The 18,063-nt window shown below is 40.9% G+C and overlaps 1 protein-coding gene across 4 annotated transcripts in view; it reads right to left on the minus strand.

Moving 5' to 3' along the window:
• Positions 1-12,629: 12,629 nt before the first annotated feature.
• The window catches only part of rbms3 (RNA binding motif, single stranded interacting protein), a 192,575-nt gene continuing 187,141 nt past the window's right edge, over positions 12,630-18,063 (minus strand). For 2 of the 4 annotated variants that reach the window (XM_087787709.1, XM_087787707.1), the window contains exons 12-14: positions 16,711-16,789; positions 14,058-14,182; positions 12,630-12,751 (exon numbers count right to left, since the gene is read on the minus strand). In XM_087787709.1, coding sequence (XP_087643835.1) covers positions 12,688-12,751; positions 14,058-14,182; positions 16,711-16,789 — 268 coding nt within the window. In that variant the 3' untranslated portion in view covers positions 12,630-12,687. Of the gene's footprint in view, positions 12,756-14,057; positions 14,183-16,710; positions 16,798-18,063 lie in introns of all 4 variants that reach the window. The other 2 variants (XM_087787708.1, XM_087787710.1) reach the window with 2 other exon arrangements.

Raw genomic sequence — 18,063 nt, forward strand, 5'->3', positions numbered from 1 at the left:
GATCCATCCTATAGTGGGCCTGAATCCGGAGGTGATGGTTTGGTTTGCCGCTTCACCCCCTCGGACAAAGGTTGTTTTCTGTGCTAAGGTAGTCTGGGCAAAGAGAGGCAAGGCCTTGGTGGCTACTCTCTTTGTTGTTGCACCAGGTATATCTTCCTTAAATTAACTGGTCTTCCACCCGACCACGACGGGTTTGAGGTTTGACCAGTAACTCACAAGAAACAGGCCAGGTCCCCTCATTACTAAATATGCCGGCTGATTGGAGAGGGCAGGACATCAAATGTGGTTCTAATGATAAAGGATATCCATTAGTCTCTGTATTCCACGGCTCGTAATTTACCCTACCTGTGAGGAAGTAGTGGTCAATGCAGGGAGCCTCCCTAAGCCCTCTCAGGCATCTTTTCCTGCCCTGGTGGTTAAGACCCTTCTCTGAAGAATCATTTTCCGGCCACAGATACAGCTTTTGAACAGTTTCCTGAAATAACTTATATTTGTCAGTTGGTGGTCACTGATTTGGACACCAGATATCAGAATTCCCAATAAATAATAAATAATGTTGTTAAATATCCTTAAATAAAAAGAAACAAAAAAAGTTTGAGTTTGAGTTTTCATCTAGGGTGGTTTTAGGCACCAGGGTCATTCATTGCCAGTATCACGACATTGATTCTACATTTTTAAATTTTCATTGGGTCTTTGTGCCCTCTTGATTCTGATGAAGTTGAATCTCTTGTGGGCCACATAAACTGAGCTGGCAGTCCAGATTTTACATTCCCCCAAGAAACTAGATGTTCTTTTAGATGACGTGCGGATGATTGATGAACCCTCCGCAGCTCACTGTAGCTTAACACAAAATCAGAAGTCCTCAAGCAAAATAAGCAAGTGTTAATAACTCTTAAGTGTTAATAACAAAGGTTCAGAATTTCATGTGTTTTAATAGTTTGTACATCCCAGCCACAGCAGTTTTGAGATGTTGAGGTGAACAAAAGAACACATATCCAGGCAGTGTCAGCCGCAGGTTTCTGAGCAAGCTAGCTTGACTGATAAAAAAAAAGAAGTTCCTCCTACAAGGCTGTAAAAAAGTAAAAATTCACTAAAATGCACGTCCACATGCTAAAATAGAGGCTGTTTCGCCGACACTGAGACATCTATGTTTAAGATCACCACATGTGGAAGAACCAGGCTCCAAGTCCGAGTCTCTTTGTAGTTCAGAGGGTGAGTCGGTCGCAGACATAACATGTGTAATGTACCATGACTCGGCCCAGATTAGAAAACACTTGGCTACGGTCTCGATATCAACTTGAGCTTTGCAAAGGTGTATTTATGTGTGTCCATGTGTGTCTTGGGCATCATCCAGACACCAGATCGTTCTTTCAGACTTCTACCGACTGCAGCCTGAAATCATGAGCCGTCTCGGTTAGTCAACAGCAGCTGCTCGGAGACTCAGACGTTGTACTTGTAACATATTTATAGCTCGGTATTTCCCCGCTCGCTGTCCTGTAACGTTTCTATTGTCGTGCTGTTAAGCAGAACTCTGGTGTTTACTCACTTCACAGCAGACATGGAAGATAATCATTGACCTGACAAATGAGACCAGTCAGTGACAGAAGTACAGGCTTTTTCAAATGGAAATAAAAGATTAAAAAAAGTTTGATACACAACATTGTGGTTTGGGAAACAAAGATTCTTGTGTGTGAAACATTTTAGTTGTAAAGACCAGCCAAGAACATTTTGAGTGGCCTAATCTGTACTTAAGCAGAAAAATGATTTAGTGGTCCATCGTTTTTTTCCACCTCTCACTAGTTTTGCACAAAACATAACTGGACAAATTATCAATATTGAGAGTGCGCCTTAGACTGGTGGCAAGAGAAAGGTATAGACGAAACGTTTGTTTATCAAAAAGTTCCAAGAAATCCCCACCAATATTGTCTTGGTTTATAAATGTAAAAAAAAACATTCTACCAGCAATACTATTCTGACACACTACAAGAAGAGAACGTTTATTTGTACTAAACAAGTTGTGTAACTGAGAGGCATGTTTTGAAGATGTTTTTCATTTTGTGTGTGTAAGAAGCTGAAGTAAATAAAAGCTCTTCACCACAGTTTCAGCCACTTTCAATCAGTGGACAAATCCACAAGGCTTTGAAATATTCCACTTGTGAAATCATCAGGAGGAATGTTGCACAAACACAAACTCTGAGAACCCTGAGAACATCATTGAGTTTCTCTGTAGATTTTATTCACATTTTTGATCTCAGGTAATTTATTATTTCGCTTTTTCCACCCAAAATTCTTCCTCAAACAACTTTCCGGCCTCATCAGCTCTCGTCTCCTCTTGACCTGTTGTCCCAGTATCAAGTTCTGTGTCTCATTTCCTCTCGCGGCCTCTCCCTCATTCTGTCTTCCAACGAACTCAGAACAGGACTGATCAGAACTGGACCTCTGATACACACTTTCTTACAGCTGATCCAACAAATTCTTCCATTTATCAAACCCTTCTGCATCATTATGATCCCATCTTTCTTCTTTACACAAATACTTTTGTTAAAAGGGATTCTGTGGTGGTCTAGCAGCTTCTGAATGTGTTGATAGTCATTTTGATCATGTGACCAGCTTGGAATTTTTAGAAAAGGGATAAAATCAGAGATTGAGGTTTTATATCCCCAAAAATATATTCATTTAGCTTTGTTCCTTTGGGACACACACATGTTCCTATTTTGACCAATCTTCCTCATGGTTACTTGAGACTGTTAATTCAATATTTGATACCATACTTATAATGTACTCAGCCACTGTGATAAGCATTCAGGTCAGATTTGATTGTCTTTTTATTGAACAACAAACGTGACTGTGAGTAGTTCAAGAGTCATTTATTGTCTGCAGCAGGTAAAATAACTTGTTTGTGTCCAGACAGGTCATGAGTTTGTCACCATCACAAGTTTACGTTCTATTCTCGGCCTGGAAACAAGTCCTGTACATTTTTAAACATCTAAATAAAACAATATTGAAAATAACTGAAGTCTGGAAGATGACTTCTCCTCATTAACCCTCGGCACTCCAGCACTCGACTGACTCTACTTATCCTGTAACGAGACAAAAACTAAAAATGAAGTCTCTGATCTTCTGTCTCCCTCTGATTCTCAAAATTATACATTTCATATCTTCAAGCTGGTGCTTTGTTTTTGTGTCAATGAAAAAAACCCCATCTCAAAGTGTGTTAGTAAATTAATGTGACACTGAAGAGAGGACTGATTTTCAGTCCACTAGATGGCGGTATCCACTTTGTTTTGAATGATTGTTCTAATGAATTATCGCATCATTTTAAACTAATGGCGCCACCTACTGACCTCTAAACAACATGACACTGCTTCATGAAGCCATCACTGCCTACGAGAGAATATTAGCTGAGACACAGGTCAACAAAGGTCCACTGAAGCCAGTAAACAGTTTGTTTCCAGATGTTCCTTACTGCAGCTGAAGTTAAAATACTTCTCTAGTCATTTGTAAGACTCTTAAACAGTCACCACAACGACACCTCAGGTCAGAATTTGTGGCGCTTGTCTTGAATTATCGAGGGACGCAGTTGTACATTTTGAAGTTTAGCCAGAAGGAACCCTTGAGAGGGCAGCACGAGTCAGAAGACTATTGTGACGGAAACATAAGTTAAAAAAGAGGACCTATACACATGTACACACGCAAACAAACACACACAAAAGTAAAAGCACACACCAACATGCACGTAAAAAAACACACACAAATACATTAACACAAAAGCATGCATTAACACACGTACACAAACACCAACACACATGCATATACATGAACACAAAAGCATGCACTGACACGTACACAAACACCCACACACATTCACATAGATGAACACAAAAGCATGCATTGACACACATACAGAAACACCCACACACATGCACATACATGAACACAAAAGCATGCACTGACACACATGACACATACATGGACACACACACACAAACTCATGCACACATCAACCCACTTACTTAGAAAAACACTCACATACAGAAATACAAAAACATGTGCACACACACACTCATATCCATATACACAAACACAAACAAACACACTCACATAATTGAACACACACATACATGAAGAAACACATGCACACACAAACTTCAAACACACACACTGATGACTGCTGCGTCTTCCTGAATCCAACGTTTCCTCTAATTAAATCTCCATATTTAGCTGCTGTAATGAGTTTACTGTCTTAATGTCGCTGCACATATTCCCAGATCAGGAGAATAATGAAGTTCCTCATCCAGACACGTCCATCCTCTGCTATTGTTTGAACTGCAGCTCAGCAGAGAAGATCCCCAACTGGTTCATTACGGCTCTCACAAGGTAGAGAGGAAGCACGAGTCTGCTGACACACACAGATCCTGGACCTGAAGACACACCTGGAACACTCAGGTCATCCAAAAATGATTCAGACACACTGCTGACACACACACAAATGCACTGTTGAAGGACCACCCCATCAACATTTTGTATATTAAATAAACCTTGGAAACACAACATGGCTGAGGAACCTCTCGTGAGGCTCAGAGAAACAACGTGTTAACTCAGCCGGTGTCAACACTGAACTAAACATTGTGTGTAGAAACAATTTGTAGTAAAGTAGGACAGATGTGTTCATGGTGTTTCTATCTCAGCATCACGTCTGTAGATAAATGGCTAATGGTGGAGTGTGTGTGTGTGTGTGTGTAGGGCTGATAACATCTGTGTTGGTCTGCTGCTCTCTTGTGGTGCTCAGCTGCCACGTCTCTCTCTCTCTCTGCAGATAAGAGCTGCTGGCTCCACAGAGGCGAGATTGAATCTCTGGCTTTTTACTGGATAAAGGATTACGTCATGTTTACGCGCCGCCCGGCTGTGTGCACGAGGTCATGGAAAGATGGGTCAGAGGTGTCAGGAAGTGATCAGTTATTTACTCCGACTCATAAACACATGATGAGACCAACTACTGATTTACTTACCTGAAGCGTTAGTGGTTTACTGTGTAACTGAGTGAAGCAACAGGGATGAGGATCAGCAACTCCATTATTCAATCAAGGATATTATATTTTTGAGTTTAAGGTTTCATGAACACCAGCATAATTTTTCAAAGGCCACTAGATGGCACTCTCTGTTCTATAATCTTTGTCAAAAACCACTTGATTTACACTATTTAAAAAAAAAAGAAAGCTTCCTACTGAGGTCCCGCCTAGTGATTTAATGTGACCCGTATATTTATAAAAGAATGCCAAGATAAGTGATGTAGATGAATTAAGATTAATGATGTCAACAATTATAAGGAAATTTACCAACAGAACTAGCTCAAGCAGCTTGTTGCTAATGCTAGCACACACACAAAAAAACCCACAATGTGTTAAAAGATGCACTTATAGAACGTCCAGAAAACGTTTTATTTGTTTTGTGATTTAGTTTGACCGCCCTGATCCAAACTATTTAAGATTGTCTGAAATCCGAGAGATCAGATCAGTGATAGCGGAGCGTCGGGTGAAATACTTTGCCTGACGGTTGCACACCTCCATGAGGTGCGTTCACACCAAACACGTAACAAACAAGTGACACGTTTCAGGTGACACCTGAAGTAACAAAGCAAGAGAGAGGTCTAAGATTTTCATGTAGAAAAAAGCAAAGAGGAAAGAAGCGTACGGAGTAGATAACGGAGAATCTGATGGACCTGTCAAAGTTTCTTTATACTTCCACATCAGGTTATTCCTTTCAAGGCTTGATTTTCAACTAACTTTAGACCCCTTATTGGCCTACTTTGTAGATGAATGTAATTTTGTCAAAAACTAACAAATTGGTAGTCAGTTGCATTCACATCGACAGTGAACATGTTTCAGATTGAAATATAAATCAATCAAGAAATCATTGTTTGAACAATTCCTCATGTCGAGGCTTCAATACGAGATGCACATTACAGACGAGTACCATAGAGGTATTTAAATTTTTTTAAGTGTCTTCTTGGACAAGGATGAATACACTACATTTAAATGGACCAAACGTTTTGCCTTTTACCTTAAAAAGAAACAAATTACTCTGGAAATAATCTCGACCCTTATTCAACATGAGAGTGAGTAGAAAATGATTTTTTTTTTTGAATTGAAACATTCATTTAACACTGTTCAACAACCTTCACGGCGGTTCCACTGCAGACACAATGAAATAGTATTCTTCCAAAAATGAAATTGATCTACACCTTACAAATGGTTTGTGTCTTCTAATGGAGTCTCCGTGTTAAGTGTGGTCAATACTTCACCTGCTCAGGCCTTTTGTTGTGGTCTCGTTCCCTCCCAGTTGTTGGAAACTTGGCGGCGGTGTGACAGCGACGGTCCTGGAGTCCCCGGGAGGCGACAAGGACAGCAATTGATTAGGCTTAAATGAGAGTGAAGAGGCAGATTGATCGCCATCGATCCGCTCCCTCCTCCGGCAGCCTCCTCCATCTTTGATTAAGACCACTTTACACCCAATCAAGTGTGCGAGAGCCGCGGTTCGGGGAATCCCATCGAGGGGTATTAGCTCCATTTGGACAGGCTGTAATTATGCCAGGAAGCGAAGGCCCAAGGTCAGGCTCAGCAGGTGCTGCGAGGCGGAATAATAATAACAAGACTTCCGTTCGCTTCCCGCTGCTGTTTGGAGGTGTGATGATAGGAGTGTGCACGTGTGAGCGTCACACACACACGCAACACTGCATTTCTCTATATTTTTATTAAGAAGCTTTATTACACAAACACACACACAGGAGAGTTAGAAAGTGATGCAAACAAAAAGTGCCAAAAGAAACCCATGATTGCACAAAGTCATTTTACTTCTTTGATCAAAATTTTACATTTAAGAAAGATGTGTGAGAATATTTAAGAATATTAATATTTAGACCGGGATTTATTTTGGATAATTAATTCACAGTTAAGGGGTTTATAAATGTAAGTTTTCATTTTTTTTACCATATTATTTACATCAAATAAATACATTGAAAGTGCAGAATTTAAGTCAATTTGAATTAATTTCACCACTCAATCATTCAGTGATTATCTGTAAAACTCTGGCTGTCACAATAAATATGTGTCGAATTCACAACAGTCTCTGACCAGAGGAAGTCTGGGGCGTACACAAACAATTCGTCTCTGGTTTCCTGGAGATGGCAGGATTAATTCCGTCCGTGCAGGCAGTTTGAACTGGTGCAGGGCGGCGATGGTTGGCCCAGCTCCAGGGTCTGTGTGGCCAATCGATAGCTCTCATCAAAGGTGAACCCGAGCATCAATTAAAAAGCAGGGCCTCGCTCTTGTGGGGGAGAGAAGGAGCAATTTTCCCACCGCGATGTGTGTGTGTGTGTGTGTGAGATGAGTTATTGAGCTGCACCTCCGAGTGAGGGACGGCCTGCAAGAGTAACTCTGGAACTACTGTTTTTCTTACACGCCTGGATCAATACTGGACGGCTTTGTGCCTCGCGAGGAGGAGGATCCAGGAACACATGACGAGGACCAGCGATGACATGTAATAGATCTAATGAGGCGACTGTGTGCAGAGACGGAGGGAGGCGGTTAGAAAGGCTCACATAATACCGCCTTGCCTTCAAAGGATTGAACTGGTTTAATCCGGAACCGTGGGAGCCATCACAAGATCGGCCTCACTCCGAAGAGACTCAGCTTTTCCACCGGAATGACGTAAACAAAACTGTTGTTTGTGTCTCAACAAGTCGATGACTGTAGCTCCAGCAGGAAGTGCTCTTCACTGCAGCAACAACACAGATCCAAAATATCCTAAGAATCTTTTTAAGCCACCAAACATCCACACTAGATGACAATTTAATCTGCAGGAACTACACAACAATCAGCAAACCACAAGCTGCTGTAAAAGCTTCCTTGTTCCAGTCTGTGGTGTCGGATCATCTCATCCTTTGATTTCTCTGTAGTTTATATTTTTTCTAGATTTAATGCCTTAATGTGTTTATGAACACACACTTACAGCTTCTACCTTAATGCCTTACCCTTGTGTTGACATTTGAATAGGCTAGCATTGTGTTTTTTTCATTTAAGATTTCTTTCCTCATGAGTTTTCTGACTGTGATTATGGACAGTTTTTTTAAATTTCTGGTTTAACATGTGTTTTACATTTGTTAGTTCTGGGTAGACACCACACTCACTTGAGTTCTTACATCAATAACTGTGACATAGTTTTAAAAAAACATTCAATGTTTTCTCTTCTGTCTGATCATCATATTATGTAAAAAGGAGATTGATGACCATTGTTTAAAGAATTAAGAAGCTTCTCTAATAATTCTTTACATAACTAGTGATTTATAATTTTAAGATTCCGTTTTTCTCTAAAGCAATATAATTCAATTGAAAAAAAAAAAAAATCAAAACGGTGTTATTTTTCTTTAATTCTTAAAACTACTGATGTTTTTTATTTCATTTCCAATCGTTAAAATAACTGAACTTTCAGGAATATTTAATGTCTGAAATAAAATCCTTCATTTTCCATGTTTATTTCTGAAATATGTCACACATCCAATGTTGACTCTTTTAGATATTTTTACAGACTCCTCAGTCACAATATAAATGTTATTTACCTGTTCCTGGAGATCATTTCAGGACACAAAGGCTGCTCAGGTTTTACCCCACATGCCCCCCCCCCAAAAAAAACCCCTCACCTGAGCTCTTTCAAAACAAACACATTTATATTCCCATCATTTCAACTAAAGTCATGTATTTTTCTTGACAATGTTCTGAGTCACTCTGATGGAAAAGTTCCTTTCTTTGTAGCCAGCTTCCTTATTTTTCATTTCCTACAACTCCATTAGCGAAATGATATACTTTGTTGTGCATTTGACCACATTCTCTCAGCTTTTTTTTGAGAACCAATTTGCAATAATGCCATTACGTCTGAATCTGAGACCGTCTGTTGTGTTGTTTCGCAAAAAATAATCCACATCAAAGCTATTACGCTCAATAATAACGTCTGGAGAGTTCTGCTCGCCGCACTAATACAAACACTCTGTACTCTGACACTTAACCAAAAAGGCTTTAAACAGCTTTTTTTCAGCAGATGTTTCATCTCAGGACCGTTTCAGCAACTGAGTTAATTTACTTTTGGTTAAATATCAGTAACTAGTGTTCCTGCTGTGGTTGAATCCAACGTGAAAGCAAAGCAGATTATCGTATTTATCGTTGAGATTTGAAAAAATATGAAGTGATTTATTGTTACAATCAAGTGTTATTCCGTTTTTCAGGTATTTGGTGAGCGTGGTGTATCTATGCTAGCTATGTTGGTGCTGTCATTGTATTTACCCGGACTTCCTTGTTTATTTTAATATTTGACCAGTTCTTCTTTAAGCTAACTTTGCGTGATACCAAGACAGACAATTATAGTAAATAGCAAACCATACTGTGGTACCAAGCTTACTATAAGCTAGTAGCTAGCACCCTTTTTGTTTGTAGAATAATCAAGAATTTAGTTAAATTACGCATGAATAAAGCTAACAAATGAAGCCTGTATGCATTATCTAGTCTTGATGTTGAGTCTAGCTTTAATGACGGTTTATCTTTTACAGGGAAACGTACTGAAATAAAAGTCTCTTGATAACTAAAGAAAAAATAAAGTGATGCTTCATCTGCGAGTCTCTTTAAGTGAGCCTTCATTTCTTGGAGAGGTTAGCTATCATTCGAGCAGCATAAACACAAGAGAAGCAAAGAGAATCCCTGTTATAGTTTGGATGTTGCTAATAGCTCATCGGGGACCATCATCGGGTGCTTACTTTCGTCTTCAGCACCAGTTCATCAGCTTTATGTGGAGCGTCACAGTGACTTACACAAGCGTGTCCGGGTGCTTCTGAGGCCCTTATTGAAGCTTTATTCCGTGTTCATCAAAATCCTTGGGTTACTTGACGAGACTGTGATGTCCATCAGCCCCAGAAACACTTGTGTCGGAGCGACTTAGATCAGGAGCCAAAGCTCAATTACAATTGTCACCAAACAAAAACCTCCCCTTCTGTCAGGGGGAATGGGTATTTTGAGGGACACTCAAGTGGATCCTATTGCCCCCGAGGGAGACAAATTGAGACCGTCAAGCCTCATTGGGAGAGTGACTGAAATTGGTTTGTGGTTCTGCTTCTGCGCCATGCAATAAAGAGAAGAAACCTCGGCGAAAGCTTGAGAGAAGTGGAGGGGGGCAGGGCGGTAGGGGGAAATGAGAGCAAAGGATCTCAGCCCGGCCATGGCACATTAATGTTGCCAGTGAAGCTGGAAAAAAGGTTGTTTCTGTGCTTTAGCACCACTTTGGTGGAGGGCCAGTCAACAGAATGCAGCAGACACACCACGCTGCGAGCACACACACTAGCTGCTGTAATGATGGCAGGAATGTCCGCAGTCTCATGACAACAATCTTCAGCGCTGGAGTCATTGAATCCTCGCGCAGCTCGAGGGCAGAAGGACCGGATGAGGGGATGTTTGTGCTACAAACTGGGACATGAGCGGTGGAACAGAGCGCTGATAGCGTTCGTCACAGATGCTCAGCGGCCACGACGGTTCTGAAACAGGTTGTGAGCCCGATCATGTGCAAGAGAAACCTTTTAACCGGGCTTCTGTACCAACGACAAGACAGATGAGATCATTTACGACCCGCCAGTCGGTCGTCACGCTGCGTTTGCTAGAGCCAAACTCTCAACAGAAGAGTCAAAACAAATCATCTCTACCACTTGATCACTGCTTTTGTAGGTCAATTCGTCTCCAAACCTTCAGTCCTCACACGATAGATGGCGTTGGCAACCGCATTTCGCCGACTCGGATAAGTCTGGCCGTGATCTGCCGCCGTTCCAGACCACATCCTGAGTTGGGTGACTCATAGCAGATCTGTTTTCTGTCCGGAGGGTGATCATTTTGGTCTCCTCAATTTGCTCAATCACATTATCCTTGTGAAATTAGGTAGTTTTGGCTTTTGTGGCCACCATTGTTCAATTGCCGGGACATTTCTTTGGGCCTTCATTAACCTTTGACCTTGTTATATTCTGTCGATATAATTGAATTAACAACTTTTTTGATAATTCGTAAACAAAATGAGTCTGTCCTCCATCGATTTTATGGAAAATTGCTGCCTAAACATGATAATAATAAGTTATTCTTCTTTTTAAAATATCTTCAAGAAATTATTTATAATACTATTTTGGAAAGATTTGACAAACATATGTCCCTTATAACTAGGGGTGAGAGGACTTAGGGTTAGGGTCAAACATGTATGAACAGAGCATGAGCCTGCCTAGACTCTGCTGAAAGAAATTAAATTGAATTGGAAACAATTCAAAGTGACAAAAAAGTGTTTTGGTGTGTGTATGTGTTTTTTCGTAAAAATTCACTCAGACGTGGAAAAAAAAGAGCTTTAATCAGTGAACAGAAGGAGTGAAGAAGGATAGTAAAGGACTGGTCCGGCCATTAAAGGTCAAATGTAAAAAGAAAAATGACGACAACAGCAACAACAACAACAATATCAACATTAACATCAACAACAGCAACATCATCAACAACAAAAACCAAACAAAAAAATGCAAAAAGGAGAAAAGTAAACCCTCTGGTTCAGAGCGTCTGTTCATCTTTGGTATAAAAATGGCCATCCTTGGGCTGCATTTGATCCACAACTAGGAAAAAAAAACTACAGAAATTGTCAACAATTTCTTCTATTGCTTTTGCACAGATTGATTTTAAACCGTAAGCTCCTATTTATCTACTGTATTTGTTTCACTGCCAGATTTTTTTGTCTTTATTTTCTCCTGTTTGTCGCAGTGTGATAAGCAAAGCGGGCTGAAACATCTCGGAAAAGAAGTAAAACGTGGCAGATAAAAAGCACGAATGTCAACTTCCTCGTGAAATAATAACATGATCACAAAGATGGAGCAGCTTCCCACAGCGGAAACGCAGCACTTTTTCTTTTGTTGTCTTTTTTTTCCTCATAGTGAAAAATCTCTTCAAAGCTTTACCCCCCTCCCCCCAGCCCCGCCCCAACAGACATTAGTTTTTTTCTCACATAGTTTTTTTTGTATTTTTTCTTCTTTACCTCTGACAATATTATCAAAGTTATCTTCTAATGACAAACAGAAAAAAGCTCTTTCTATTAAACCTGTACAGCGAAAATGATAGATTCTTTTTGTCTCCTCTCCAGAACAACAAGTCCAGTGTCTCGCACTCACCGAACCGTCCGAAAGACTGGATTTTTTTTTAACAGCCGTCAGACTGTAAGAGTTTCTTCCGCCCTTCAAATTAAGGCCATGATGATTCTGGAAAGAAAACACTTCCAAATATATCTAGAAAACTAAAAGACAAAAGTGAAAAGAAACTGTAGCTTAATATCTGAGGAAGACAATCTCTGTGTTTCTCATCTTGACTCCCCGTTTCTAAATGACAAAATAAACTTCATCACCTACCATAGCATTCATCTTTTCTATTTGTTTTTTTTGTTTTTATTTTTTTGTAGTTTTTTTCGATTGTTTTGAGAATTTTCTTCTGCCTGGAACAAAGGCTAGAACATTTCTTCCCGCCTCAGCACTTCTTATGTCCTTCATTTGTTCTCTCCAAAGGCCAGGTAGAAAATGAAAAATGTTTTGTTTTTTTTAGTGCCAGGGCAATCTGGAAGTAATCTTTTTTCGTTTCCTCACACTCACAGTGCAGCTAGCTTCTGTCTCAAGGCAACACTGTCACAGGAACACTTGCTCAGGCCACTGCTATCTGATGAGAGAGGAGACACAGACAGAAGTGTTCAGGTGAGATCACGATGCAGTGTAAGGAACACAGGAAATGTAAGTAAGTAATAATTATTTGTAAAGCGCCTTTCTAGACCAGGGTCACAAAGCGCTTTAACAATCACAAAAAATACACAGTTAAAATATATACTTTAAAAGGTCAAGACACATGTGAAAAAAAACACAAGAGTCCCAGAAAATCAGGGAAAAGGCTGCAAAAATAAAATGGTCTCAAGATGTTTTTGAAGGAGTCAGTAGATCCATCAAGAGAGAGAGATGGTTTTAAATCTCAGGAGCAAGTGTGTGCGAGGAACCATAAGCAGATTCTGATCCACAGACCTCAGAGCCCGAGCTGGGGTGTAAGGCTGGATCGATTTACTGATGTAAGGTGAGGCGTGACCGTGAATAGCTGTGAAAGTAAGAACCATCATTTTAAGTGAAGAGTTCAGGTCAGAATTCTGGCTGCAGAGTTTTGTATTAACTGCATGCGAGACAGCTTCTTCTTGTTTAGACACGGAAGAGGAGTTATCAACAACCTAAGTTTGATTCTAACAAATCAGACTATTCCTTGGATCCGGATCATCTTTTAAGTTAAATACAACGCAAAAGAAAATGTTAACATGGTTGAAAGATCTCAAGTGTCTCTGGGGTCTCTGTCATCTTATTTTAATTTTTATTTGTTGTATTTTATTTCATCAATCTTTTTTTTATTGTATTCATATTATTTAATTGTTTCTTCTTTCTTTCAAATTCTTGTGTTGCGTTTTGCAACACTGGCTATTTTTGCTTCTGATCATTGGTCATGAAGAAAGAGCTGAGCCAAAAGGCATTTACCATCTATTTTTCCTTTCTTATCTGTGGTCGGCAACTTTGTGACTCAAACAACCAAATACTTCTGGAAGCGTCCCAAATTACTTTATCTGAACAGCTGTAGATGAGTTCACTGAGGGGTAACAGGCAGGGGTGAGATTGGGATTGATACGCAATTTGTAGTAAGTTTGGTTATGAGTCAAAAGTAATTTTATTTTCGTAAGAAAGCTGATGAATAAATCAAAGTGCTTAGTAGTAAACTAAACATAAACGACCAGGCAGGAAACTTTCATCATTAGTTTGTATTGGTTAAAATGTATAATTTTTTATTACTTGTGTCAAATTTCCGTTATTACTATGTTTTTTTTAATCAATTATTTAGCCATGAACTCTACAGGTGACCAAAGTGACCTGAAGGTCATGGTAAAGAGTTTATTAGAAGTGAGTATTTCCTGTCAACGGTGTGTGTGTGACTTACTTGGACTGGTAGGAGTAAGCAGGAACGTGATCAGCAGCACTGTCCACCTGAATCTGTTGCTGCTGAGCGGCCACTTCCTGTGACGAGGGAGCCACTGTCTGTGAGGAAGTGTCGGCCACCACACCCTGGACACACAAGCGACAGCTGTATCAGGTCTACACCTCGGACTGAGACCACATGATCAGACTGACAAAAAATAATTCCAGAAACTGACTGAACTTCGTGAGGGCAGCAGTCGAGGAAATGAGTCTCAGACTTATCTGAGGAAGACACAGGAGCACGGAGAGACTACACCCATATAAGTCGGAGACATGCCTGGAACACTTCCTGTCATGTGGGCATGGTCATGTGACCGCCACTGACCTCTTTTTGGATACAGATATTGGCTTTACCCTCACTCCATCATGGATGACCAAGCTTAGTAAATGAGGAAGTGGGTGATGCTAGGAAAAAAGGGGGGTTTTGCCTTTTGGCTCAGCTCTGTCTTGACCAGGATGCCCTTACTGGTCTCTCTTTGGAAACGCACCATTTCCCCCACAATGACGTCAAAGTCTCGCCCGAAAACAAGGCAAAAACACCCCCTAACAAAACCCTCATTAGTTATTTAAATACATAGAAAGAGAAAACAACAAGTTACAATACACAACATGATAAAATATACAGATATAAAAAAACTCCTCAGCAGGTAAAGAAGGTTTAGAAATAAAGGTCATGTGTGGGGTTCTAAACCCAGTTGGGTTCACAGCTGGTCAGTTTCAGGTCAAAATTCTTTGCTAAAATTCTAAAATAATGTAAGTAAAGTTTTATTAATCTTGAAATAATGAGCATTGTTTTACAGCATATAAAAATCCCTTTAAAATAAAGGCACTGTGAACTTGTGTTTGCAATCCACTGTTGAGTCGTGACCCACCAGTTGAGAACCACCTCTGTAGAAAATAAGTATTTTCCAACACTTGACACTTCATTTTGTCTTTTTAAATGATATTCAATGAGAAATGTTTGCTTGTATTCAGGTGTTTTCACCGACAGCGACCCCTAATAAACACCGGTAGGACAGCAAGAGTGACGATAGTTTGTAGTTCAAGTATTTCCGCGGTAACTCTCCCTGTTTGATGAAGGGATGCTTGAATCCTCTCAATCACGGCTAACAAGCGCTCAAGGATGTGACCCGTCTATTTGTCAAGCTGCAGGCACGACTGATTCACTGGAACACACTCGGCTGCTGACGCCAGCATTCAGACGCCGCCGCCTTCACGGAGGCGCTCCGAGGCACGTCTTCACTCTTCCCCCCGACTTGGGGAGGGCGACGACTTTAAGAAAAGGGATACAAGTGATGGTCCTGTCAGAGGGAACTGCCATCATCCGTAGCTGGTGGGCTAACGGGACCTCCGCGGCTGACGGATGTTCAAGTTAACCAGCAGCTCAAACCGGCTGAGAGAAAAATGGCCGCCGGCTCGGTGTCTCACTTCAGCTGCTGTCATCTGATTCACGGACGATAGTCCATCTGAGGGCGAGCGCACCGTCAGCTGCCAGACAGACGGGTTCTCGGGCTGCCTGCTGCTTTATGATTTCTCAGGCTGGACCGAGCTCAGACAGCTGCTGAAGCGACAAAGTAGCCAATGCACTTGAGGAGTCGCTGCCTGGGACGCTGACCAACCTTTGAGTCGGATGGTTTTGTAGCGTCAGACTTTATTTTGGGCACAAATGTATATAAGATACATAAGATACAGATAACTCTGTTTGTGTCCCTTCGTAGGTTACTATGTGTGTGTATGTTTCTGTGTGGGTGTGTATGTTTGTGTGTATGTTAGTATGAGTGTGTATGGTTGCGTCTTTCTATCTGTGTGTGTATTTTAGTATGTGTGCGTAGGTGTGCGTGTTTGTCTGTGTCTAAGTGTATATGTGTGTGTGTCTGTCAGTGTGTATGTTTCTACGGGTGAGTTTATGTTAGTATGTGTGTGTATGGTTGCGCGTTTCTATGTGTGTGTATGTTAGTATGTGTGTGTAGGTGTGTATCTTTGTGTCTTTTTATGTGTGTGTGTATTTTGGTATGTGTGTGTAGGTGTGCGTGTTTGTCTGTGTCTATGTGTATGTGTGTGTGTGTCTGTCAGTGTGTGTATGTTTCTACGGGTGAGTTTATGTTAGTATTTGTGTGGTTGTGTTTATGATCGTGTGTCTGCGTGTGTATGTATGTTAGTTAGCATGTGTGCATGTGTGTGTGTCTACATGTGTGAGTGACCATGAAGGCAAGGGACAATTACAAAACAGTGCCGAAACATAACCCTAATGTGTGCGTCACAGCAGATGCACGGTTCTGCTGTAAGTGAATGCAGTCGTGCTGTTGGTTTGATCTTCAGGGCCACCGTAGCATTAGACTTCAAATGATCTGAGAGAGAGTCCAGGCTTCATAGAGGTCTATAAAAAATACTTGGAAATTACTTCATGAATCTTCCTTGAAAATCATCCCTAACATCGTTCAAGCAAGTTTATTGATTTTTTAAAAAAGGGCAAAAATAGTAATTGTGACGCACTTAACCTTTAAATTCTTCCTTGTTACAATGTGACATTATGAGCAAAATATAGATATTATGGACATTCAACACCCTCACTTTCAGATGTGTTACTTTATTTATTCAACATGAAAAATACTTACTTCGACAGGGACGGCTGTTGGAGGCACCGGAGTGTACTGGGGGATGTAGGTCCCTTGCATAGGCGCTGCAGCAGCAGCTGTCATGTACTGAAACACAAACCAAAGACACATCTTCAGTATCAGGAATGATGGGGAAAAAACACAAGCACAATGGTTCCTGATAATTACATATATATAAAACACAGAAAGTCAACTTGAACTGTGGCGGTAACATGTAGGATGCAATACAGTTTTTATCCTTCGGGGGGCGCTAGGTGAATATTAGTGCTTGCTCAGCAGAGCAGGCGAGAGTATCGGAGGAAAACCGAGCAAAAGAGGGAAGTCAAGGCGTCTTGTTGTTTCACTTCACAGATGAGCAGAAGCATCAAGGCCACACGGAGAACGAGACGATGAAATATGGAAGAGGATAAATGGAGACAGCAAAGGGGTGTCTTGCCGGTGGCTCGTGTTGTGTGGTTGACTCTGATCTATGAAGGCTGTTTAATAGAAGTGAGAGGTGTCCTGGTGAAATTACACACTTATTATTGTTACAGACGAGCATGTATTGATACTTAAATGTTATATCTGTGCACGATACTCATGTTCAAAAGTACCAAAAATACTCAAATAACCCCTCAAAAACTGGTAACACACTGGTGAGTAATATTGAACATGTGGTTCTTTTAATGGTTTTTGCATTTTTCTTATTAATAAACATTTTTTTAATTATTATTATTTGGGGCGTCTTTTTTAATCCTTGTGGTACCCAAATATGAATTCAATATTATATGTGGAGTTAAAAATTTGAGTCTGAAGCTTGTGCTTGAGAAGTTCTAAGGCCCTCCCTCTGATCTTAAATTGATCACTACATGTTTCCTCAACTTCCTGCTGCGTCCAAGTAAGAGGGAAGTGGATTTCTTTCCTCTCAGTTTTACTTCAAAAAACAAAAGGCGGCGTCTCACAGTGCTAAAAAAAAAAAAACAGTGTGTGAGAGGCAGCAATACAGCCGGACTGCCTTCCTTGGCTCAGGGCCCGATGATGCCGGTGAAGTGTCATTACCGGCAGCGTCGCTAATGGATTGGGTCCGGCTCCACCGCACACTGCTAATGAGAGCAGCTAAAGGCCACAGACATGGGTGATTAACTCCCCCGCTGCCGCCGCGAGATCGCCCCTGGATGGATGTTAGCATGTGCAAGTCTGAGCATGTGAAAGGTTATCACACCTTCAGGGCTGTCATGCGCCCGGACAGGGTGAGGAGGCACATCCAGACATCCTGACACTCTTTGTCATCCCTTCATCCTCCTCGACTGCCACCCCTCCCCCCCTCCTCCTCCTCCGCTCCCTCCTACCGCATTTCCTAAAAGAGCCTGAGAT

The sequence above is a fragment of the Callionymus lyra genome, chromosome 3 (assembly GCF_982586985.1).
Source record: "Callionymus lyra chromosome 3, fCalLyr1.hap1.1, whole genome shotgun sequence".
Lineage (NCBI taxonomy): Eukaryota > Metazoa > Chordata > Actinopteri > Syngnathiformes > Callionymidae > Callionymus > Callionymus lyra.